General features: G+C 49.4%; 1 protein-coding gene across 1 annotated transcript in view; it reads left to right on the forward strand.

The window, feature by feature from the left end:
- The window catches only part of kif1aa (kinesin family member 1Aa), a 219331-nt gene that overhangs the window by 182430 nt on the left and 9351 nt on the right, over positions 1 to 27550 (forward strand). The window contains 7 exon segments of the mRNA XM_065009343.1: positions 12110 to 12224; positions 17993 to 18129; positions 18506 to 18567; positions 18831 to 18976; positions 22037 to 22234; positions 25044 to 25115; positions 25431 to 25555. Of these exon segments, the coding sequence (XP_064865415.1) occupies positions 12110 to 12224; positions 17993 to 18129; positions 18506 to 18567; positions 18831 to 18976; positions 22037 to 22234; positions 25044 to 25115; positions 25431 to 25555 (855 nt within the window).

Below are 27550 nucleotides of genomic sequence, written 5' to 3' on the forward strand. Positions count from 1 at the left end.
TAGCAGTAAGGACTATCTGTTATTCAATGTGTTTCTATGGGCTAATAGCAGTAAGGACTGTCTGTTATTCAATGTGTTTCTATTGGCTAATAGCAGTAAGGACGATCTGTTATTCAATGTGTTTCTATTGGCTAATAGCAGTAAGGACTGTCTGCTATTCAATGTGTTTCTATTGGCTAATAGCAGTAAGGACTGTCTGCTATTCAATGTGTTTCTATGGGCTAATAGCAGTAAGGACTGTCTGCTATTCAATGTGTTTCTATTGGCTAATAGCAGTAAGGACTGTCTGCTATTCAATGTGTTTCTATGGGCTAATAGCAGTAAGGACTGTCTGCTATTCAATGTGTTTCTATTGGCTAATAGCAGTAAGGACTGTCTGCTATTCAATGTGTTTCTATGGGCTAATAGCAGTAAGGACTGTCTGCTATTCAATGTGTTTCTATGGGTCCTAAAATTCCAAATCAAATACATAAATGATTATTGGTAAGATAGAAACCCTTGGGGGAACTGTGTGTTTCTGACCAGCATTGGCCCAGAGCTCTGTTCCCCAAGCTCTGGGCCAATGCTGGTCAGAAACACACAGTTCCCCCAAGCTCTGGGCCAATGCTGGTCAGAAACACACAGTTCCCCCAAGCTCTGGGCCAATGCTGGTCAGAAACACACAGTTCCCCCAAGCTCTGGGCCAATGCTGGTCAGAAACACAGTTCCCCCAAGCTCTGGGCCAATGCTGGTCAGAAACACACAGTTCCCCCAAGCTCTGGGCCAATGCTGGTCAGAAACACAGTTCCCCCAAGCTCTGGGCCAATGCTGGTCAGAAACACATTTCCCCCAAGCTCTGGGCCAATGCTGGTCAGAAACACACAGTTCCCCCAAGCTCTGGGCCAATGCTGGTCAGAAACACAGTTCCCCCAAGCTCTGGGCCAATGCTGGTCAGAAACACACAGTTCCCCCAGCTCTGGGACAATGCTGGTCAGAAACACACAGTTCCCCCAAGCTCTGGGCCAATGCTGGTCAGAAACACACAGTTCCCCCAAGCTCTGGGCCAATGCTGGTCAGAAACACAGTTCCCCCAAGCTCTGGGCCAATGCTGGTCAGAAACACACAGTTCCCCAAGCTCTGGGCCAATGCTGGTCAGAAACACAGTTCCCCCAAGCTCTGGGCCAATGCTGGTCAGAAACACATTTCCCCCAAGCTCTGGGCCAATGCTGGTCAGAAACACACAGTTCCCCCAAGCTCTGGGCCAATGCTGGTCAGAAACACAGTTCCCCCAAGCTCTGGGCCAATGCTGGTCAGAAACACACAGTTCCCCCAGCTCTGGGACAATGCTGGTCAGAAACACACAGTTCCCCCAGCTCTGGGACAATGCTGGTCAGAAACACACAGTTCCCCCAAGCTCTGGGCCAATGCTGGTCAGAAACACAGTTCCCCAAGCTCTGGGACAATGCTGGTCAGAAACACACAGTTCCCCCAAGCTCTGGGCCAATGCTGGTCAGAAACACACAGTTCCCCAAGCTCTGGGACAATGCTGGTCAGAAACACACAGTTCCCCAAGCTCTGGGACAATGCTGGTCAGAAACACACAGTTCCCCCAAGCTCTGGGCCAATGCTGGTCAGAAACACGCAGTTCCCCCAAGCTCTGGGCCAATGCTGGTCAGAAACACACAGTTCCCCCAAGCTCTGGGCCAATGCTGGTCAGAAACACAGTTCCCCCAAGCTCTGGGCCAATGCTGGTCAGAAACACACAGTTCCCCCAAGCTCTGGGCCAATGCTGGTCAGAAACACAGTTCCCCCAAGCTCTGGGCCAATGCTGGTCAGAAACACATTTCCCCCAAGCTCTGGGCCAATGCTGGTCAGAAACACACAGTTCCCCCAAGCTCTGGGCCAATGCTGGTCAGAAACACAGTTCCCCCAAGCTCTGGGCCAATGCTGGTCAGAAACACACAGTTCCCCCAGCTCTGGGACAATGCTGGTCAGAAACACACAGTTCCCCCAGCTCTGGGACAATGCTGGTCAGAAACACACAGTTCCCCCAAGCTCTGGGCCAATGCTGGTCAGAAACACAGTTCCCCAAGCTCTGGGACAATGCTGGTCAGAAACACACAGTTCCCCCAAGCTCTGGGCCAATGCTGGTCAGAAACACACAGTTCCCCAAGCTCTGGGACAATGCTGGTCAGAAACACACAGTTCCCCAAGCTCTGGGACAATGCTGGTCAGAAACACACAGTTCCCCCAAGCTCTGGGCCAATGCTGGTCAGAAACACACAGTTCCCCCAAGCTCTGGGCCAATGCTGGTCAGAAACACACAGTTCCCCCAAGCTCTGGGCCAATGCTGGTCAGAAACACACAGTTCCCCCAGCTCTGGGACAATGCTGGTCAGAAACACACAGTTCCCCCAGCTCTGGGACAATGCTGGTCAGAAACACACAGTTCCCCCAAGCTCTGGGCCAATGCTGGTCAGAAACACAGTTCCCCAAGCTCTGGGCCAATGCTGGTCAGAAACACACAGTTCCCCCAAGCTCTGGGCCAGTGCTGGTCAGAAACACACAGTTCCCCCAAGCTCTGGGCCAATGCTGGTCAGAAACACAGTTCCCCCAAGCTCTGGGCCAATGCTGGTCAGAAACACATTTCCCCCAAGCTCTGGGCCAATGCTGGTCAGAAACACATTTCCCCCAAGCTCTGGGCCAATGCTGGTCAGAAACACACAGTTCCCCCAAGCTCTGGGCCAGTGCTGGTCAGAAACACACAGTTCCCCCAAGCTCTGGGCCAATGCTGGTCAGAAACACAGTTCCCCCAAGCTCTGGGCCAATGCTGGTCAGAAACACATTTCCCCCAAGCTCTGGGCCAATGCTGGTCAGAAACACATTTCCCCCAAGCTCTGGGCCAATGCTGGTCAGAAACACAGTTCCCCCAAGCTCTGGGCCAATGCTGGTCAGAAACACAGTTCCCCCAGCTCTGGGACAATGCTGGTCAGAAACACACAGTTCCCCCAGCTCTGGGACAATGCTGGTCAGAAACACACAGTTCCCCCAGCTCTGGGACAATGCTGGTCAGAAACACACAGTTCCCCCAAGCTCTGGGCCAATGCTGGTCAGAAACACAGTTCCCCCAAGCTCTGGGCCAATGCTGGTCAGAAACACAGTTCCCCAAGCTCTGGGCCAATGCTGGTCAGAAACACATTTCCCCAAGCTCTGGGCCAATGCTGGTCAGAAACACATTTCCCCCAAGCTCTGGGCCAATGCTGGTCAGAAACACAGTTCCCCCAAGCTCTGGGCCAATGCTGGTCAGAAACACACAGTTCCCCCAAGCTCTGGGCCAATGCTGGTCAGAAACACAGTTCCCCCAAGCTCTGGGCCAATGCTGGTCAGAAACACACAGTTCCCCCAAGCTCTGGGCCAATGCTGGTCAGAAACACAGTTCCCCCAAGCTCTGGGCCAATGCTGGTCAGAAACACATTTCCCCCAAGCTCTGGGCCAATGCTGGTCAGAAACACACAGTTCCCCCAAGCTCTGGGCCAATGCTGGTCAGAAACACAGTTCCCCCAAGCTCTGGGCCAATGCTGGTCAGAAACACACAGTTCCCCCAAGCTCTGGGACAATGCTGGTCAGAAACACAGTTCCCCAGCTCTGGGACAATGCTGGTCAGAAACACACAGTTCCCCCAAGCTCTGGGCCAATGCTGGTCAGAAACACAGTTCCCCAAGCTCTGGGACAATGCTGGTCAGAAACACACAGTTCCCCCAAGCTCTGGGCCAATGCTGGTCAGAAACACACAGTTCCCCAAGCTCTGGGACAATGCTGGTCAGAAACACACAGTTCCCCAAGCTCTGGGACAATGCTGGTCAGAAACACACAGTTCCCCCAAGCTCTGGGCCAATGCTGGTCAGAAACACAGAGTTCCCCCAGCTCTGGGACAATGCTGGTCAGAAACACACAGTTCCCCCAGCTCTGGGACAATGCTGGTCAGAAACACACAGTTCCCCCAAGCTCTGGGCCAATGCTGGTCAGAAACACAGTTCCCCAAGCTCTGGGCCAATGCTGGTCAGAAACACACAGTTCCCCCAAGCTCTGGGCCAGTGCTGGTCAGAAACACACAGTTCCCCCAAGCTCTGGGCCAATGCTGGTCAGAAACACAGTTCCCCCAAGCTCTGGGCCAATGCTGGTCAGAAACACATTTCCCCCAAGCTCTGTGCCAATGCTGGTCAGAAACACACAGTTCCCCCAAGCTCTGGGCCAATGCTGGTCAGAAACACAGTTCCCCCAAGCTCTGGGCCAATGCTGGTCAGAAACACACAGTTCCCCCAGCTCTGGGACAATGCTGGTCAGAAACACACAGTTCCCCCAGCTCTGGGACAATGCTGGTCAGAAACACACAGTTCCCCCAAGCTCTGGGCCAATGCTGGTCAGAAACACAGTTCCCCCAAGCTCTGGGCCAATGCTGGTCAGAAACACACAGTTCCCCCAAGCTCTGGGCCAATGCTGGTCAGAAACACAGTTCCCCCAAGCTCTGGGCCAATGCTGGTCAGAAACACATTTCCCCCAAGCTCTGGGCCAATGCTGGTCAGAAACACACAGTTCCCCCAAGCTCTGGGCCAATGCTGGTCAGAAACACAGTTCCCCCAAGCTCTGGGCCAATGCTGGTCAGAAACACACAGTTACCCCAGCTCTGGGACAATGCTGGTCAGAAACACACAGTTCCCCCAGCTCTGGGACAATGCTGGTCAGAAACACACAGTTCCCCAAGCTCTGGGCCAATGCTGGTCAGAAACACAGTTCCCCAAGCTCTGGGACAATGCTGGTCAGAAACACACAGTTCCCCCAAGCTCTGGGCCAATGCTGGTCAGAAACACACAGTTCCCCAAGCTCTGGGACAATGCTGGTCAGAAACACACAGTTCCCCAAGCTCTGGGACAATGCTGGTCAGAAACACACAGTTCCCCCAAGCTCTGGGCCAATGCTGGTCAGAAACACACAGTTCCCCCAAGCTCTGGGCCAATGCTGGTCAGAAACACACAGTTCCCCCAAGCTCTGGGCCAATGCTGGTCAGAAACACACAGTTCCCCCAGCTCTGGGACAATGCTGGTCAGAAACACACAGTTCCCCCAGCTCTGGGACAATGCTGGTCAGAAACACACAGTTCCCCCAAGCTCTGGGCCAATGCTGGTCAGAAACACAGTTCCCCAAGCTCTGGGCCAATGCTGGTCAGAAACACACAGTTCCCCCAAGCTCTGGGCCAGTGCTGGTCAGAAACACACAGTTCCCCCAAGCTCTGGGCCAATGCTGGTCAGAAACACAGTTCCCCCAAGCTCTGGGCCAATGCTGGTCAGAAACACATTTCCCCCAAGCTCTGGGCCAATGCTGGTCAGAAACACACAGTTCCCCCAAGCTCTGGGCCAATGCTGGTCAGAAACACAGTTCCCCCAAGCTCTGGGCCAATGCTGGTCAGAAACACACAGTTCCCCCAGCTCTGGGACAATGCTGGTCAGAAACACACAGTTCCCCCAGCTCTGGGACAATGCTGGTCAGAAACACACAGTTCCCCCAAGCTCTGGGCCAATGCTGGTCAGAAACACAGTTCCCCAAGCTCTGGGACAATGCTGGTCAGAAACACACAGTTCCCCCAGCTCTGGGACAATGCTGGTCAGAAACACACAGTTCCCCCAGCTCTGGGACAATGCTGGTCAGAAACACACAGTTCCCCCAAGCTCTGGGCCAATGCTGGTCAGAAACACAGTTCCCCAAGCTCTGGGCCAATGCTGGTCAGAAACACACAGTTCCCCCAAGCTCTGGGCCAGTGCTGGTCAGAAACACACAGTTCCCCCAAGCTCTGGGCCAATGCTGGTCAGAAACACAGTTCCCCCAAGCTCTGGGCCAATGCTGGTCAGAAACACATTTCCCCCAAGCTCTGGGCCAATGCTGGTCAGAAACACACAGTTCCCCCAAGCTCTGGGCCAATGCTGGTCAGAAACACAGTTCCCCCAAGCTCTGGGCCAATGCTGGTCAGAAACACACAGTTCCCCCAGCTCTGGGACAATGCTGGTCAGAAACACACAGTTCCCCCAGCTCTGGGACAATGCTGGTCAGAAACACACAGTTCCCCCAGCTCTGGGACAATGCTGGTCAGAAACACACAGTTCCCCAAGCTCTGGGCCAATGCTGGTCAGAAACACACAGTTCCCCAAGCTCTGGGACAATGCTGGTCAGAAACACACAGTTCCCCAAGCTCTGGGACAATGCTGGTCAGAAACACACAGTTCCCCAAGCTCTGGGACAATGCTGGTCAGAAACACACAGTTCCCCAAGCTCTGGGACAATGCTGGTCAGAAACACACAGTTCCCCAAGCTCTGGGCCAATGCTGGTCAGAAACACACAGTTCCCCAAGCTCTGGGCCAATGCTGGTCAGAAACACAGTTCCCCCAAGCTCTGGGCCAATGCTGGTCAGAAACACCAGTTCCCCCAAGCTCTGGGCCAATGCTGGTCAGAAACACAGTTCCCCCAAGCTCTGGGCCAATGCTGGTCAGAAACACAGTTCCCCAAGCTCTGGGCCAATGCTGGTCAGAAACACACAGTTCCCCAAGCTCTGGGCCAATGCTGGTCAGAAACACAGTTCCCCAAGCTCTGGGACAATGCTGGTCAGAAACACAGTCCCCCAAGCTCTGGGCCAATGCTGGTCAGAAACACAGTCCCCCAAGCTCTGGGACAATGCTGGTCAGAAACACACACTTCCCCCAAGCTCTGGGACAATGCTGGTCAGAAACACAGTTCCCCAAGCTCTGGGCCAATGCTGGTCAGAACCACAGTTCCCCCAAGCTCTGGGCCAATGCTGGTCAGAAACACACAGTTCCCCCAAGCTCTGGGCCAATGCTGGTCAGAAACACACACTTCCCCCAAATTCTGGGACAATGCTGGTCAGAAACACACAGTTCCCCCAAGCTCTGGGACAATGCTGGTCAGAAACACACAGTTCCCCAAATTCTGGGCCAATGCTGGTCAGAAACACACTTCCCCCAAGCTGTGGGCCAATGCTGGTCAGAAACACACTTCCCCCAAGCTGTGGGCCAATGCTGGTCAGAAACACACTTCCCCCAAGCTCTGGGCCAATTCTGGTCAGAAACACAGTTCCCCCAAGCTCTGGGCCAATGCTGGTCAGAAACACACTTCCCCCAAGCTCTGGGCCAATGCTGGTCAGAAAAACACTTCCCCCAAGCTCTGGGCCAATGCTGGTCAGAAACACATTTCCCCCAAGCTCTGGGCCAATGCTGGTCAGAAACACATTTCCCCCAAGCTCTGGGCCAATGCTGGTCAGAAACACATTTCCCCCAAGCTCTGGGCCAATGCTGGTCAGAAACACATTTCCCCCAAGCTCTGGGCCAATGCTGGTCAGAAACACACAGTTCCCCAAGCTCTGGGACAATGCTGGTCAGAAACACACAGTTCCCCAAGCTCTGGGACAATGCTGGTCAGAAACACACAGTTCCCCCAAGCTCTGGGCCAATGCTGGTCAGAAACACACAGTTCCCCCAAGCTCTGGGCCAATGCTGGTCAGAAACACACAGTTCCCCCAAGCTCTGGGCCAATGCTGGTCAGAAACACACAGTTCCCCCAGCTCTGGGACAATGCTGGTCAGAAACACACAGTTCCCCCAGCTCTGGGACAATGCAGGTCAGAAACACACAGTTCCCCCAAGCTCTGGGACAATGCTGGTCAGAAACACAGTTCCCCAAGCTCTGGGCCAATGCTGGTCAGAAACACACAGTTCCCCCAAGCTCTGGGCCAGTGCTGGTCAGAAACACACAGTTCCCCCAAGCTCTGGGCCAATGCTGGTCAGAAACACAGTTCCCCCAAGCTCTGGGCCAATGCTGGTCAGAAACACATTTCCCCCAAGCTCTGGGCCAATGCTGGTCAGAAACACACAGTTCCCCCAAGCTCTGGGCCAATGCTGGTCAGAAACACAGTTCCCCCAAGCTCTGGGCCAATGCTGGTCAGAAACACACAGTTCCCCCAGCTCTGGGACAATGCTGGTCAGAAACACACAGTTCCCCCAGCTCTGGGACAATGCTGGTCAGAAACACACAGTTCCCCCAAGCTCTGGGCCAATGCTGGTCAGAAACACAGTTCCCCAAGCTCTGGGACAATGCTGGTCAGAAACACACAGTTCCCCCAGCTCTGGGACAATGCTGGTCAGAAACACACAGTTCCCCCAGCTCTGGGACAATGCTGGTCAGAAACACACAGTTCCCCCAAGCTCTGGGCCAATGCTGGTCAGAAACACAGTTCCCCAAGCTCTGGGCCAATGCTGGTCAGAAACACACAGTTCCCCCAAGCTCTGGGCCAGTGCTGGTCAGAAACACACAGTTCCCCCAAGCTCTGGGCCAATGCTGGTCAGAAACACAGTTCCCCCAAGCTCTGGGCCAATGCTGGTCAGAAACACATTTCCCCCAAGCTCTGGGCCAATGCTGGTCAGAAACACATTTCCCCCAAGCTCTGGGCCAATGCTGGTCAGAAACACAGTTCCCCCAAGCTCTGGGCCAATGCTGGTCAGAAACACACAGTTCCCTCAGCTCTGGGACAATGCTGGTCAGAAACACACAGTTCCCCCAGCTCTGGGACAATGCTGGTCAGAAACACACAGTTCCCCCAAGCTCTGGGCCAATGCTGGTCAGAAACACAGTTCCCCAAGCTCTGGGACAATGCTGGTCAGAAACACACAGTTCCCCCAAGCTCTGTGCCAATGCTGGTCAGAAAAACACAGTTCCCCAAGCTCTGGGACAATGCTGGTCAGAAACACACAGTTCCCCAAGCTCTGGGACAATGCTGGTCAGAAACACACAGTTCCCCCAAGCTCTGGGCCAATGCTGGTCAGAAACACACAGTTCCCCCAAGCTCTGGGCCAATGCTGGTCAGAAACACACAGTTCCCCCAAGCTCTGGGCCAATGCTGGTCAGAAACACAGTTCCCCCAAGCTCTGGGCCAATGCTGGTCAGAAACACAGTTCCCCCAAGCTCTGGGCCAATGCTGGTCAGAAACACACAGTTCCCCCAAGCTCTGGGCCAATGCTGGTCAGAAACACAGTTCCCCAAGCTCTGGGACAATGCTGGTCAGAAACACAGTCCCCCAAGCTCTGGGCCAATGCTGGTCAGAAACACAGTCCCCCAAGCTCTGGGACAATGCTGGTCAGAAACACACACTTCCCCCAAACTCTGGGACAATGCTGGTCAGAAACACAGTTCCCCAAGCTCTGGGCCAATGCTGGTCAGAACCACAGTTCCCCCAAGCTCTGGGCCAATGCTGGTCAGAAACACACAGTTCCCCCAAGCTCTGGGCCAATGCTGGTCAGAAACACACACTTCCCCCAAATTCTGGGACAATGCTGGTCAGAAACACACAGTTCCCCCAAGCTCTGGGACAATGCTGGTCAGAAACACACAGTTCCCCAAATTCTGGGCCAATGCTGGTCAGAAACACACTTCCCCCAAGCTCTGGGCCAATGCTGGTCAGAAACACACTTCCCCCAAGCTGTGGGCCAATGCTGGTCAGAAACACACTTCCCCCAAGCTCTGGGCCAATTCTGGTCAGAAACACAGTTCCCCCAAGCTCTGGGCCAATGCTGGTCAGAAACACACTTCCCCCAAGCTCTGGGCCAATGCTGGTCAGAAAAACACTTCCCCCAAGCTCTGGGCCAATGCTGGTCAGAAACACATTTCCCCCAAGCTCTGGGCCAATGCTGGTCAGAAACACATTTCCCCCAAGCTCTGGGCCAATGCTGGTCAGAAACACATTTCCCCCAAGCTCTGGGCCAATGCTGGTCAGAAACACATTTCCCCCAAGCTCTGGGCCAATGCTGGTCAGAAACACATTTCCCCCAAGCTCTGGGCCAATGCTGGTCAGAAACACAGTTCCCCCAAGCTCTGGGCCAATGCTGGTCAGAAACACAGTTCCCCAAGCTCTGGGCCAATGCTGGTCAGAAACACACTTCCCCCAAGCTCTGGGCCAATGCTGGTCAGAAACACTTTTCCAAGCTCTGGGACAGGGCTGGTCAGCAACACACTTCCCCAAGCTCTGGGACAGGGCTGGTCAGCAACAAAGCAAGCTAGATGTTGGATAGAAACAATGTTCTCCTCAAAAACATCAGTAGCTATAGTTAGCTAGCTAAGTCTCTAGCACGATGTTATCTAAAATATTCCTAATTTATATGACAGTTTTCGTATTTGGTTGATTGTCAGAACCACTAGCCATGCTTGCAACGTTACCTTGGGGCAACAGGGCTAGGTAGCTTGCTAGCTTTCATGAACTAAAGTTCGATTTCAATAGGAAAACAACAAGAGGCTACTTAGCTAATACTTAGCTAATACTTAGTGTCATGAATTCCTAAGTCATTGCGAAACATTGAAAATTATTGCAGTTTCTGGTTATTGTTTTCAGGCTGGTTGCATTGGTGCTAGCTAGGTATCAAGTCAAAGCTAGCAAGCTAGCTATCCTAGAAATTTCTAAAAACATCCCATGTATAAGATATTTCTGAGTGACTTTGTCATACTGCAAATCAAAGTCAACATAGCAGGGAGATAGCCTACCTCTAGTTTAAAAACTTTCATCAATGTTGATGGCGCTTGGCTCGCTCATGCAAATTCAGCTCACGCAACATTCGAAAATGTAATTTTGTTATTCGATGCATCAAATTATAAGCTTATTTGACATAAATATATTTGTTTTTGACACACAAAGACCCAAACGGCATTCCATAGTTACAATTTGTATCTCTATCTACAGAATGAAAATAAAGTCAAACGTATTACATTGTATCTCTGTGGTTCTATCTGTCCATTGTGAGACATTCTAGAACAGATAGTACATTCTGCTGTTCAAATCATCAAGTAGTGAATGGGCAATGTAGCCTGGTCCCAGTGAGTGAATGGGCAATGTAGCCTGGTCCCAGTGAGTGAATGGGCAATGTAGCCTGGTCCCAGTTGGAAAGATGGCAAAAAAAACTATTTGGGACCAGGCTAGGAAGAACACAACTGTCCTGTCGTTCTTGATCATTACAACGCTCCACAACCACATCAGACTCTCTTCCTGACTCACCTTTTGGTTCTCTTCCTGGTTCTCTTCCTGGTTCTTTTCTTCTATTCCTTCTCCAAGTGTCTCCTTGGGTATAGACCATAGGTATTTCTCCTCACCACCTGTCCTGTCCACCACCTCCTCTCCTCCCGTCTGTCTGTCGATCTCTCATTCCCTTTTCATTTGTTCGTGCTGTTATTGTTTGGTGTTTTTCTTAAAGGTCGACCCACAACTGACGGGTTCCCTGTTGCATGCCATTTACTGACTTCATCCCCAAAACTATGTGTCTTGTCTATTGAAAGTGTGTCTTTGAAAATCAATGTTGTTATTTTAATCTTCATAAATAAAATCTATCTTCTCTCAAGAGCATTTTAGATGCACATGTTCTGTAGGTAACATTATTCACATTATCATAGTGATAAACAATGTCCCTACATGCAATGCAACTACAACTTGGTCTGCCGATAGCAATAGATTGTAGCTGTTCTTAAGAAAACATTTATATATTTACCTTCCTCCTACAGTAGAAATAACCTTTATTTGACTAATAAAGTTGTAACACAACAATCAACAGGACTATTCAGAAAGCCATCCATCCTGCTTTGCTTTCAGTTTGCAGCATACTAGCATACTAACCACTAGAGTAGGTTTTCTAGTCTGTTAGTAGACAGACAGACAGACAGACAGACCAGACAGACAGACAGACAGACAGACCAGAGACCACTATGTTAGTAGTATTCAAGACAGACAGACAGACAGACAGACAGACAGACAGACAGACAGACAGACAGACAGACAGACAAACAGACAGACAGACAGACAGACAGACAGACAGACCACTATGTTAGTAGTATTCAAGACAGACAGACAGACAGACAGACAGACAGACAGACAGACAGACAGACAGACAGACAGACCACTATGTTAGTATTATTCATGACAGACAGACACACAGACAGACAGACCAGAGACCACTATGTTAGTTCAGACCAGGGTTGAGGAGCTCTCTGTTTAGTCATTCTCTCTGTATGGTTAACTCTTCTCCTCCCTCCATCAGGACATTCTATCGCTTCGAGGCTGCCTGGGACAGTGCCATGCATAACACCCTCCTCCTGAACCGGGTCACTCCTTACGGAGAGAAGATCTACATGACCTTGTCGGCCTACCTAGAGGTAACATATATATAGTTACATACAGTATATAGTGTTATATAAATGACCTTGTCGGCCTACATAGTTACATGAACATAGTTATACTGTACGTAACTGTACGTGTCTAATGGTAATTGTTAAGCTAGCTTCACAGAAACAATCTGAGGAAATCTACTGATCTTAACTGGACAGGTTCATAGCTGGACAGGTTCCTAACTGGACAGGTTCCTAACTGGACAGGTTCGTAGCTGGACAGGTTCGTAACTGGACAGGTTCCTAGCTGGACAGGTTCGTAGCTGGACAGGTTCGTAACTGGACAGGTTCCTAACTGTACAGGTTCATAGCTGGACAGGTTCCTAACTGGACAGGTTCATAACTGGACAGGTTCGTAACTGGACAGGTTTGTAACTGGACATGTTCATAGCTGGACAGGTTCCTAACTGTACAGGTTCATAGCTGGACAGGTTCCTAACTGGACAGGTTCATAACTGGACAGGTTCATAACTGGACAGGTTCGTAACTGGACAGGTTTGTAACTGGACAGGTTCATAACTGGACAGGTTCCTAACTGGACAGGTTCGTAGCTGGACAGGTTCGTAACTGGACAGGTTCGTAACTGTACAGGTTCATAGCTGGACAGGTTCCTAATTGGACAGGTTCATAACTGGACAGGTTCCTAACTGGACAGGTTCATAGCTGGACAGGTTCCTAACTGGACAGGTTCCTAACTGGACAGGTTCCTAACTGGACAGGTTCCTAACTGGACAGGTTTGTAACTGGACAGGTTTGTAACTGGACAGGTTTGTAACTGGACATGTTCGTAGCTGGACATGTTCCTAACTGGACAGGTTCGTAACTGGACAGGTTCGTAACTGGACAGGTTCGTAACTGGACAGGTTCCTAACTGAACAGGTTCGTAACTGGACAGGTTCCTAACTGGACAGGTTCATAGCTGGACAGGTTCCTAACTGGACAGGTTCATAGCTGGACATGTTCCTAACTGGACAGGTTCATAACAGCTTCCTACCTGCTCACCTCTCAGCAGTCTCTGCTACCTGACTGTCTCTGCTTACTGACTGCTCACCTCTCAGGAGTCTCTGCTTCCTGACTGTCTCTGCTTACTGACTGCTCACCTCTCAGGAGTCTCTGCTTACTGACTGCTCACCTCTCAGAGTCTCTGCCTACTGACTGCTCACCTCTCAGAGTCTCTGCTTCCTGACTGCTCACCTCTCAGGAGTCTCTGCTTACTGACTGCTCACCTCTCAGGAGTCTCTGCTTACTGACTGCTCACCTCTCAGCAGTCTCTGCTACCTGACTGTTTGTGCTTACTGACTGCTCACCTCTCCGGAGTCTCTGCTTCCTGACTGCTCACCTCTCAGGAGTATCTGCTTACTGACTGCTCACCTCTCAGCAGTCTCTGCTACCTGACTGTTTCTGCTTACTGACTGCTCACCTCTCCGGAGTCTCTGCTTCCTGACTGCTCACCTCTCAGGAGTCTCGTCTTACTGACTGCTCACCTCTCAGGAGTCTCTGCTTCCTGACTGCTCACCTCTCAGAGTCTCTGCTTACTGACTGCTCACCTCTCAGGAGTCTCTGCTTACTGACTGCTCACCTCTCAGCAGTCTCTGCTACCTGACTGTTTCTGCTTACTGACTGCTCACCTCTCCGGAGTCTCTGCTTCCTGACTGCTCACCTCTCAGGAGTATCTGCTTACTGACTGCTCACCTCTCAGCAGTCTCTGCTACCTGACTGTTTCTGCTTACTGACTGCTCACCTCTCCGGAGTCTCTGCTTCCTGACTGCTCACCTCTCAGGAGTCTCGTCTTACTGACTGCTCACCTCTCAGGAGTCTCTGCTTCCTGACTGCTCACCTCTCAGAGTCTCTGCTTACTGACTGCTCACCTCTCAGGAGTCTCTGCTTACTGACTGCTCACCTCTCAGGAGTCTCTGCTTCCTGACTGCTCACCTCTCAGGAGTCTCTGCTTACTGACTGCTCACCTCCCAGGGGTCTCTGCTTCCTGACTGTCTCTGCTTACTGACTGCTCACCTCTCAGGAGTCTCTGCTTACTGACTGCTCACCTCTCAGGAATCTCTGCTTACTGACTGCTCACCTCCCAGGGGTCTCTGCTTCCTGACTGTCTCTGCTTACTGACTGCTCACCTCTCAGGAGTCTCTGCTTACTGACTGCTCACCTCTCAGGAGTCTCTGCTTACTGACTGTCTCTGCTTCCTACCTGCTCACCTCTCAGGAGTCTCTGCTTCCTGACTGTCTCTGCTTACTGACTGCTCACCTCTCAGGAGTCTCTGCTTACTGACTGTCTCTGCTTCCTACCTGCTCACCTCTCAGGAGTCTCTGCTTACTGACTGCTCACCTCTCAGGAGTCTCTGCTTACTGACTGCTCACCTCTCAGGAGTCTCTGCTTACTGACTGCTCACCTCTCAGGAGTCTCTGCTTACTGACTGCTCACCTCTCAGGAGTCTCTGCTTACTGACTGCTCACCTCTCAGGAGTCTCTGCTACCTGACTGCTCACCTCTCAGGAGTCTCTGCTTACTGACTGCTCACCTCTCAGGAGTCTCTGCTTCCTGACTGCTCACCTCTCAGGGGTCTCTGCTTACTGACTGCTCACCTCTCAGCAGTCTCTGCTACCTGACTGCTCACCTCTCAGGAGTCTCTGCTTCCTACCTGCTCACCTCTCAGCAGTCTCTGCTTCCTGACTGCTCACCTCTCAGGAGTCTCTGCTTACTGACTGCTCACCTCTCAGGAGTCTCTGCTTACTGACTGCTCACCTCTCAGGAGTCTCTGCTTACTGACTGTCTCTGCTTCCTACCTGCTCACCTCTCAGGAGTCTCTGCTTCCTGACTGCTCACCTCTCAGGAGTCTCTTCTTACTGACTGCTCACCTCTCAGCAGTCTCTGCTACCTGACTGCTCACCTCTCAGAGTCTCTGCTTACTGACTGCTCACCTCTCAGGAGTCTCTGCTTACTGACTGCTCACCTCTCAGGAGTCTCTGCTTACTGACTGCTCACCTCTCAGGAGTCTCTGCTTACTGACTGCTCACCTCTCAGGAGTCTCTGCTACCTGACTGCTCACCTCTCAGGAGTCTCTGCTACCTGACTGCTCACCTCTCAGGAGTCTCTGCTTACTGACTGCTCACCTCTCAGGAGTCTCTGCTTACTGACTGCTCACCTCTCAGGAGTCTCTGCTTACTGACTGCTCACCTCTCAGGAGTCTCTGCTTCCTGACTGCTCACCTCTCAGCAGTCTCTGCTACCTGACTGCTCACCTCTCAGGAGTCTCTGCTACCTGACTGCTCACCTCTCAGGAGTCTCTGCTACCTGACTGCTCACCTCTCAGCAGTCTCTGCTACCTGACTGCTCACCTCTCAGGAGTCTCTGCTTACTGACTGCTCACCTCTCAGGAGTCTCTGCTTACTGACTGCTCACCTCTCAGGAGTCTCTGCTACCTGACTGCTCACCTCTCAGGAGTCTCTGCTTCCTGACTGCTCACCTCTCAGCAGTCTCTGCTTCCTGACTGCTCACCTCTCAGGAGTCTCTGCTTACTGACTGCTCACCTCTCAGGAGTCTCTGCTTACTGACTGCTCACCTCTCAGGAGTCTCTGCTTACTGACTGTCTCTGCTTCCTACCTGCTCACCTCTCAGGAGTCTCTGCTTCCTGACTGCTCACCTCTCAGGAGTCTCTGCTTACTGACTGCTCACCTCTCAGCAGTCTCTGCTACCTGACTGCTCACCTCTCAGAGTCTCTGCTTACTGACTGCTCACCTCTCAGGAGTCTCTGCTTACTGACTGCTCACCTCTCAGGAGTCTCTGCTTACTGACTTCTCACCTCTCAGGAGTCTCTGCTTACTGACTGCTCACCTCTCAGGAGTCTCTGCTACCTGACTGCTCACCTCTCAGGAGTCTCTGCTACCGGACTGCTCACCTCTCAGGAGTCTCTGCTTACTGACTGCTCACCTCTCAGGAGTCTCTACTTACTGACTGCTCACCTCTCAGGAGTCTCTGCTTCCTGACTGCTCACCTCTCAGCAGTCTCTGCTACCTGACTGCTCACCTCTCAGGAGTCTCTGCTACCTGACTGCTCACCTCTCAGGAGTCTCTGCTACCTGACTGCTCACCTCTCAGGAGTCTCTGCTACCTGACTGCTCACCTCTCAGGAGTCTCTGCTTACTGACTGCTCACCTCTCAGGAGTCTCTGCTTACTGACTGCTCACCTCTCAGGAGTCTCTGCTACCTGACTGCTCACCTCTCAGCAGTCTCTGCTTCCTGACTGCTCACCTCTCAGCAGTCTCTGCTACCTGACTGCTCACCTCTCAGGAGTCTCTGCTACCTGACTGCTCACCTCTCAGCAGTCTCTGCTACCTGACTGCTCACCTCCCAGCAGTCTCTGCTTCCTGACTGCTCACCTCTCCGGAGTCTCTGCTACCTGACTGCTCACCTCTCAGCAGTCTCTGCTACCCGACTGCTCACCTCTCAGCAGTCTCTGCCTCCTGACTGCTCACCTCTCCGGAGTCTCTGCTTCCTGACTGCTCACCTCTCCGGAGTCTCTGCTACCTGACTGCTCACCTCTCCGGAGTCTCTGCTACCTGACTGCTCACCTCTCAGGAGTCTCTGCTTACTGACTGCTCACCTCTCAGCAGTCTCTGCTTCCTGACTGCTCACCTCTCAGGAGTCTCTGCTACCTGACTGCTCACCTCTCCGGAGTCTCTGCTACCTGACTGCTCACCTCTCAGGAGTCTCTGCTTATTGACTGCTCACCTCTCAGCAGTCTCTGCTTACTGACTGCTCACCTCTCAGCAGTCTCTGCTTACTGACTGCTCACCTCTCAGGAGTCTCTGCTTACTGACTGCTCACCTCTCAGCAGTCTCTGCTACCTGACTGCTCACCTCTCAGGAGTCTCTGCTTACTGACTGCTCACCTCTCACTCTCAGGAGTCTCTGCTTCCTGACTGCTCACCTCTCAGAGTCTCTGCTACCTGACTGCTCACCTCTCCGGAGTCTCTGCTACCTGACTGCTCACCTCTCAGCAGTCTCTGCTTCCTGACTGCTCACCTCTCAGGAGTAATTTTTGGAGCACTTCATGTATGAGAAATGATCCCTGCGCTTAGGCCTAACACTGGAACATGCATGAGAGCGCCCTAGTCATAGACTGTTCTCTCTGCTTCCGCACGGCAAACGGTACCGGACTCCTGAACATCTAATCAAAAGGCTGCCCAGAACTATTTTCATTAACCCCCGCCCTGCCCTTCTTTTACACCGCTGCTAGCTCTCTGTTGTTATCATCTATGCATAACTCTACCTACATGTACATATTACCTCAACTAACCAGTGCCCCTGCGCATTGGCTCTATACCGGTACCCCCCCCCCCCCCCCCACCATATAGCTGCTCTTTAAATTACATGTTACTTTTATTTCTTATTCTTATCCATTTTTTTTAAACTGCATTGTTAGTTAGGGGCTCGAAAGTAAGCTTATTCAGTGCATGTGACTAACACAATTTGATTTGAACTTACAGTGCTGTATCCAAAATGACCCCTACTGTATCTGATGTTTGATTTGATTTGAACTTAGTGCTGTATCCCAAATGACCCCTACTGTATCTGATGTTTGATTTGATTTGAACTTAGTTCTGTATCCCAAATGACCCCTACTGTATCTGATGTTTGATTTGATTTGAACTTAGTGCTGTATCCCAAATGACCCCTACTGTATCTGATGTTAGGACCTAAAGAGGCGGAGAGAGAAATTTGCTTTTTTGATCCTTCATTTTTCTGTAGATGGAGAACTGCACTCAGCCCACAGTCATAACCAAAGATTTCTGCATGGTGTTCTACTCTCGAGACGTTAAACTCCCGACCTCCCGCTCCATCCGAAACCTGTTTGGCACTGGAAGCCTGAGGACAACAACAGAGGGGTGACTTATTAATCATCTCTTATCCTGAAAGATTATTATTAAATCAACTACCATGAAATAAACCATAAAATCAAGTCTGTTACTGTTTATCTCACCACAGTCCTTTGCCTTGGTTGCATTCCTGAAAGATGATTGTTAAATCAATGGAAACAATGGACTTGAAATGAACCCAGAGTTGAACCCAGAGTTGAACCCAGAGTTGAACCCAGGGTTGAACCCAGAGTTGACCCCAGAGTTGACCCCAGAGTTGACCCCAGAGTTGACCCCAGAGTTGACCCCAGAGTTGACCCCAGAGTTGAACCCAGAGTTGAACCCAGAGTTGAACCCAGAGTTGAACCCAGTGTTTTGTTTGTCTGTTGTTTCTTTCTCTGTCCAGTAACCGAGTGACAGGTGTGTACGAGGTCAGCTTGTGTCACCTGGCGGATCATGGGAGCCCAGGTGAGACACTTTCTCTGTTGAGCTTCCCCTTTGTCTGTGTTTCCACAACTCTTTCTGCAATTCGTCTTCCCGCCTCTTTCTCAAAATGCATTGGAGGAGAAGGTCTGAATTGGAGGGACCTTTTTCTCCAAAACAATTTCAAAGGAGATAAGACGCAAAGAATCCAAACAAAATTGAGACAAAGATGGATAAAGCTTATTTCTGCTTTGTTTGTCTGACCCCTGACCTCTGACCTCTAACCATTGACCTTTTCAACCCCCCAGGAATGCAGAGGAGACGTCGGCGGGTGCTGGACACCTCGGTGGCGTACGTCCGAGGGGAGGAGAACCTGGCTGGGTGGAGGCCACGCAGTGACAGCCTCATCCTGGACCACCAGTGGGAACTGGAGAAACTCAGCCTCCTGCAGGAGGTATGTGGTACTACACCCTATAACCTACACCCTACACCCTATAACCTACACCCTATAACCTACACCCTATAACCTACACCTATACCCTACACCCTACACCTATACCCTACACCCTACACCTATACCCTACACCTACACCCTATACCCTACACCTATACCCTACACCTACACCCTATATCCTACACCCTACACCTGTACCCTACACCTACACCCTATATCCTACACACTACACCCTATACCCTACATCGTACACCCTACACATACACCTATACCCTATACCCTACACACTACACATACAGCATGCACCACTACCCTACACCTACACACTACACCCCATACCCTATACCCTACACCTTTTTCCTAGCCACCGTGCTTCTACACCTGCATTGCTTGCTGTTGGGGGTTTTAGGCTGGGTTTCTGTTCAGCACTTTGAGATATCAGCTGATGTAAGAAGGGATATATAAATACATTTGATTTGATTACCCTATATCCTATACACTACACCTATACCCTATATACTATACACTACACCTATACCCTATATCCTATACACTACACCTATACCCTATATACTATACACTACACCTATACCCTATATACTATACACTACACCTATACCCTATATACTATACACTACACCTATACCCTATATACTATACACTACACCTATACCCTATATACTATACACTACACCTATACCCTATATACTATACACTACACCTATACCCTATATACTATACACTACACTTATACCCTACACCTATACCCTACTACACCTATACCCTACGTTGTACACCCTACACCTATACCCTACTACACCCTACTACACCTATACCCTACTACACCCTACTACACCTATGCCCTACTACACCTATACCCTACTACACCTATACCCTACTACACCTATACCCTACTACACCCTACTACACCTATACCCTACTACACCCTACTACACCTATGCCCTACTGCACCCTACTACACATATACCCTACTACACCTATACCCTACTACACCTATACCCTACTACACCTATACCCTACTACACCTATGAACTGCTACATCCTACTACCCCATACCTTACACCCTACTACACCTATACCCTACTACACCTACACCCTACACCCTATATCTTATACCCTACACCTATACACTACACCTACACTCAATAACCTACTACAACTATACCCTACTAAACATTTACCCTACACCTTTCTATACCTACACTATACTACACCAACTATCTACTACACCTATACCCTACTACACCCTACTACACCCTACTACACCCTTCTATACCTATAACCTACTACATCCTACTACACCCTACAACACCTATGCCCTACTACACCTATGCCCTACTACACCTATACCCTACTACACTTATGAACTGCTACATCCTACTACCCCATACCGTACACCCTACTACACCTATACCCTGCTACACCTATACCCACACCATACTGCACCTATACGCTACTACACCTATACCCTACTACACCTATACCCTACTACACCTATACCCACACCCTACTACACCTATACCCTACTACACCTATACCCTACTACACCTATACGCTACTACACCTATACCCTACTACACCTATACCCTACTACACCTATACCCTACTACACCTATACCCACACCCTACTACACCTATACCCTACTACACCTATACCTACACCCTACTACACTTATACCCTACTACACCTATACCCACACCCTACTACATATATACCCTACTACACCTATACCCACACCCTACTACACTTATACCCTACTACACCTATACCCACACCCTACTACATCTATACCCTACTACACCTATACCCTACAACACATATAAACTGCTACACCCTACTACACATATAGCCTACTAAACCCTACTACACCTATACCCTACTACACCTATACCCTACTACACCTATACCCTACTACACCCTACTATACAAACGCCCTACTACACCTATACCCTACTACACCCCACTACACCCTACTACAACTACAACCTACTACACTTATGCCCTACTACACCTATAACCTACTACAACCCCATACCTTACACCCTACTTCACCTACACCCTACAACACCTATACCTTACTACAACCTACTATACATACACCCTACTACACCTACTGTATATCCTACTACACCTATACCCTACTACACCTATACCCTACTACACCCTACTATACATACACCCTACTACACCTATACCCTACTACACCTATATCCTACTACACCCTACTATACATACACCCTACTACACCTATACCCTACTACACCTATACGCTACTACACCCTACTATACATACACCCTACTACACCTATACACTACTACACCATATTACACCTATGCCCTACTGCACCCTACTACACCCTACTATACATACACCCTACTACACCTACTGTATATCCTACTACACCTATACCCTACTACACCTATACCCTACTACACCCTACTATACATACACCCTACTACACCTATACCCTACTACACCTATATCCTACTACACCCTACTATACATACACCCTACTACACCTATACCCTACTACACCCTACTACACCCTACTATACATACACCCTACTACACCTATACCCTACTACACCTATATCCTACTACACCCTACTATACATACACCCTACTACACCTATATCCTACTACACCCTACTACACATACACCCTACTACACCTATACCCTACTACACCCCCCCCCTCCCCAGAGTGTAGACGACAGACTTTCGTTTAATACACGGGTGAATGGTTGAAGGCTACTTCTGAACCATGTACTGTATGTGTACATTCATGTACTGTATGTGTACATTCATGTACTGTATGTGTACATTCATGTACTGTACTGTTGTGGTGTATGTTCATCCGGTTTAATGTGTTCTAGGTGAAAAGGGTTAGTTAGTTATTTAGTTACTTACTTAGTTAATTAGTTAGTGTTTATCTGTTCCGTTCATCATGAGGTAGACGAGACACTACCTGCTCCTGAGGGTTAGATATAGTTAGATAGTTAGTTACTTAGTTAGTTACGGTTATCTTTTTCATTCAGGTGGAGAAGACGAGACACTACCTGCTCCTGAGGGAGAAGCTAGAGTCCACCCTGCTGCTGGGTCAGGAAGAGTTGCTATCCTGTGTGTCTGTGGAGCAGAGTGAGTCCCCTCAGCCTTCCGAGGGCCACGCCCAGGACCTCAGTCTCAGCCCCACAGCTGACGCCCCCAACGAGAGGCAGAGGGAGCTAGTCGCTAAGGTCAGAGTCTCTTCTTTAAAAGAAAACGTGTTGGAATTTAGTTGTAACCTTGTTACTTTAAAATATTCCCGTTCTTGCTTAGGCTGGGCCGGGGGAAGATGTTTTGACTTACATTGCCTGTATCTATAATCACATTTGTGTAGTGGCATACAGTTGAGCGAACACGTTTTTGGGGGATTTCCACACATGGGGATTTTTATAAACATTTTATAAACACATTTCATGCACTTCTACATCATTTACATGATAAAAGAAATTAGCAGAATATTTGTCAATACCACATAAGTGGCCAAATGCAGGTTACAGTCTTATTCTAAAGTTAATTACATCGTTTTTTCCCCCCTCATCAATCTACACTCAAAAGTTTTCAGATTTATTACAAATTAAAAACCAAAATAGCCCTTTGCTATGAGACTCAAAATTGAACTCAGGTGCATCCTTTTTCCATTGATCATCCTTGATATGTTTCTACAACTTGATTGGTTGTCCTCCTGTGGTAAATTCAACTGATTGGACATTTGATTTGGACAGTTTAATCTTCATCTCTTCATTCAAAGACTCGTGGACACTCTTACTGACAGAGTTGCAAAGTAAAAAGCCATATCTCAGACTGGCCAATAAAAAGATGGGCAAAAGAACACAGACAGGCCAGCAACCCAGAGTCACCTCTTCATGGTTGACGTTGAGACTGGTGTTTTGCGGGTACTATTTAATGAAGCTACCAGTTGAGGACTTGTGAGGCGTCTGTTTCTCAAATTAGACACTCTAATGTACTTGTCCTCTTGCTCAGTTGTGCACCAGGGCCTCCCACTCCTCTTTCTATTCTGGTTAGAGCCAGTTTGCGTTGTTCTGTGAAGGGAGTAGTACACAGTGTTGTACGAGATCTTCAGTTTCTTGGCAATTTCTCACATGGAATAGCCTTCATTTGTCAGAACACGAATAGACAGACGAGTTTCAGAAGAAAGGTCTTTGTTTCTGGCCATTTTGAGCTTGTATTCGAACTCACAAATGCTGATGCTCCAGATACTCAACTAGTCTAAAGAAGGACAGTTTTATTGCTTCTTTAATCAGGACAACAGTTTTCAGCTGTGCTAACATAATTGCAAAGTAGTTTTCTAATGATCAATTAGCCTTTTAAAATGATAGACTTGTATTAGCTAACAACACGTGCCATTGGAACACAGGAGTGATGGTTGCTGATAATGGGCCTCTGTACGCCTATACTGTATATATATACACAGTACCAGTCAAAAGTTTGGACACACTTACTCATTCCATTTTTTAATTTAAATTTTAACTATTTTCTATATTGTAGAATAATAGTGAAGACATCAAAACTATGAAATAACACATATGGAATCATGTAGTACCCAAAAAAGTGTTAATTAAATCAAAATATATTTTATATTTGAGATTCTTCAAAGTAGCCACATTTTGCCTTGATGACAACTTTGCACACTCTTGGCATTCTCTCAACCAGCTTCACCTAGAATACTTTTCCAACAGTCTTCAAGGAGTTCCCACATATGCTGAGCACTTTTTGGCTGCTTTTCCTTCACTCTGCGGTCCAACTTATCCCAAACCATCTCAATTGGGTTGAGGTCGGGTGATTGTGGGGGCCAGGTCATCTGATGCAGCACTCCATCTCTCTCCTTCTTGGTCAAATAGCCCTTAGACAGACTGATGGTCTGTTGGATCATATACAGAACCTGTCGAAAGTTACCAGGAGTGTGCAAAGCTGTCATCAAGGCAAAGGGTGGCTAGAAATGCAGAAAAAACCCTTGAATGAGTTGGTGTGTCCAAAGTTCTGACTGGTATTGTATATGTACAGTACAGGCTACAGAGTAAACAGTGATACCGACTCAGCCTGTGATGAAGCATGGGTGATGTGTTTTGTGACAATAGCTGAAGACCAGTTACTTTGAAAAACAGTGCTGTTCGCTCAGAATCGCTCAGAAGTTGTTGTGGGGGAAAAAAATGGCTAGCTTCCACAGTCAGATTAGGCTTCTCTTTTCAGCAGTAGGCTTTCCAAACCCAAACCCCCTCCCAGACCTACGATTTTCTTGGGATTTTATTTTGACATTTGTAAAAAGGCAAACTGACATAACCAACCATAGAAATGTAATCCATAGATGGCTGTTCCCATAAGAGTCAGGACTGGTTGTTCCCGTTCAAGTCAGGACTGGCAGCCATTGCTAGTGTACCCATGAGTTTAACAGTCAAATTACCAGGGTTAGAAGTTCCAAATTCCTTCTCTGGATTATATCTATGGCCACAATGGAACGAGCTGTTCTGTATTAGGTGTGTGTGCTGCCCAGATTGTGTCCTTCCCAATTGTAAAACCTACTTCGATGCTATTTATCCTTTGTGGCTAAATTACACTTTCTTGTTTTATTTATGTCTGTTCAGACAGCAGTAATTCAATTTTGGGGCAAAATTATTTCAATTTATCAGCCGCAGCACCCCCCAGCACCCCTACTTCCTGTAGCACCCCCCCAGAACCCCTACTTCCTGTAGCACCCCCAGCACCCCCCCAGCACCCCTACTTCCTGTAGCACCCCCCAGCACCCCTACTTCCTGTAGCACCCCCCAGCACCCCTACTTCCTGTAGCACCCCCAGCACCCCTACTTCTTGTAGCACCCCCCCAGCACCCCTACTTCCTGTGGCTATGCTTGATTGTCCCTTTTAAATATGGTCAGTGGCTCACTTAAGCCTTCTCCTTAGGTAACCATTCTGAGGTTGTTGTTGTTTTTGTGAAGCCCATTTGCTCTGAGACTTAGAGCTTTATTTGTCTCCATCACTCACCAGTGTCTACGGCTGCTCGCCCACTCCTTCAACAGAGAGTACAGCCACGTGTGTGTCAGCGCCAGTGAAAGCAAGGTAGACTTCCTGTCACTTTTTACGATGATGGGTTTTCATGTATGTATCCGGTTTGAAGTTACTTTGATGTGAGGAAACTACGAGTGGCGATATGACGTGTTCGTTTGTCTCAGTGAACTTTTTTCCAGACAGTGTTTTGACATGCTGTGTGTTTGTGTTTACGTGTGTGTGTGTGTGTGTGTGTGTGTGTGTTTGTGTGTTTGTGTGTGTGCATTTTGACATGTTGTGTGTGTGTGTGTGTGTGTGTGTGTGTGTGTGTGTGTGTGTGTGTGTGTGTGTGTGTGTGTGTGTGTGTGTGTGTATGTGTGTTTCCAGCTGTCTGAAATGTCAGTGACTCTGCTGAGGGAGTCAACCTCTGCCACGGCCCTCAACACCCTCACCCCCTCCTCGACGTGCCCGTCATTGGTGGAGGGATGCTACCCCAAGACTGAAACACTCAGGTCAGTAATATCACACTTCTGCTACCATTACACACGTCACTAACAGACTCAGACACTAGCAGACTCCGACACTAACAGACTCAGACACTAGCAAACTCGGACACTAGCGGACTCGGACACTAGCGGACTCGGACACTAGCGGACTCGGACACTAACGGACTCGGACACGAACGGACTCGGACACGAACGGACTCGGACACGAACGGACTCGGACACGAACGGACTCGGACACGAACGGACTCAGACACGAACGGACTCAGACACTAACAGACTCAGACACTAACAGACTCAGGGCTGCTGCGGTAAGACCCATTTCTTGTGGATAGTTTCACGTCACATAGAGATGATTTTGGGATGCGAGGATGAACGAGGAACATTCGGCTCATGATTTTGCTGAGAGTTTCCGTTTAGTGAAGGGTAGAGACTTGGAGAGTCTGGTTAATATCTTATCTCCAACATCTTCCCAGAACATAATCCAGCATCTGACACAATTATTCGATTTTAGTTCTGGGTTTCTGAGATTATGGTATGAGCCCCTCCTCCCCATTTAATCCATCCATCACTGACACCTACTGGTACCTGTTATGAGTCCCTCCTCCCCATTTAATCCAGCCATCACTGACACCTACTGGTACCTGTTATGAGCCCCTCCTCCCCATTTAATCCAGCCATCACTGACACCTACTGGTACCTGTTATGAGCCCCTCCTCCCCATTTAATCCATCCCTCACTGACACCTACTGGTACCTGTTATGAGCCCCTCCTCCCCATTTAAACCGACCATCACTGACACCTACTGGTACCTGTTATGAGCCCCTCCTCCCCATTTAAACCGACCATCACTGACACCTACTGGTACCTGTTATGAGCCCCTCCTCCCCATTTAATCCAGCCATCACTGACACCTACTGGTACCTGTTATGAGCCCCTCCTCCCCATTTAATCCAGCCATCACTGACACCTACTGGTACCTCTTATGAGCCCCTCCTCCCCATTTAATCCAGCCATCACTGACACCTACTGGTACCTGTTATGAGCCCCTCCTCCCCATTTAATCCAGCCATCACTGACACCTACTGGTACCTGTTATGAGCCCCTCCTCCCCATTTAAACCGACAATCACTGACACCTACTGGTACCTGTTATGAGCCCCTCCTCCCCATTTAAACCGACCATCACTTACACCTACTGGTACCTGTTATGAGCCCCTCCTCCCCATTTAATCCAGCCATCACTGACACCTACTGGTACCTGTTATGAGCCCCTCCCCCATTTAAACCCCATTTAAACCTGTTATGAGCCCCTCCTCCCCATCACCATGACACCTACTGGTACCTGTTATGAGCCCCTCCTCCCCATTTAAACCGACCATCACTGACACCTACTGGTACCTGTTATGAGCCCCTCCTCCCCATTTAAACCGACCATCACTGACACCTACTGGTACCTGTTATGAGCCCCTCCTCCCCATTTAAACCGACCATCACTGACACCTACTGGTACCTGTTATGAGCCCCTCCTCCCCATTTAAACCGACCATCACTGACACCTACTGGTACCTGTTATGAGCCCCTCCACCCCATTTAATCCAGCCATCACTGACACCTACTGGTACCTGTTATTAATGCATTTTGGCCACTAGATGGCGGTGAAACACCTTAAAGACATTTACAAACTACTGCGCCTAATTGAAAGAAGGCAATGCTCTGATCATTGGCTGATTACTCCCAACCCCATATGAATCCCCACCCAGTTGACCACTTAAAACGGGTGGAATCGCTCAATGCTACGATCCATGCTAAAACGGGTGGAATCGCTCAATGCTAATATCCATGCTAAAACGGGTGGAATCGCTCAATGCTAATATCCATGCTAAAACGGGTGGAATCGCTCAATGCTAATATCCATGCTAAAACGGGTGGAATCGCTCAATGCTAATATCCATGCTAAAACGGGTGGAATCGCTCAATGCTAATATCCATGCTAAAACGGGTG

The sequence above is a fragment of the Oncorhynchus nerka genome, linkage group LG24, assembly GCF_034236695.1.
Source record: "Oncorhynchus nerka isolate Pitt River linkage group LG24, Oner_Uvic_2.0, whole genome shotgun sequence".
In the NCBI taxonomy this organism is placed as follows: Eukaryota; Metazoa; Chordata; class Actinopteri; order Salmoniformes; family Salmonidae; genus Oncorhynchus; species Oncorhynchus nerka.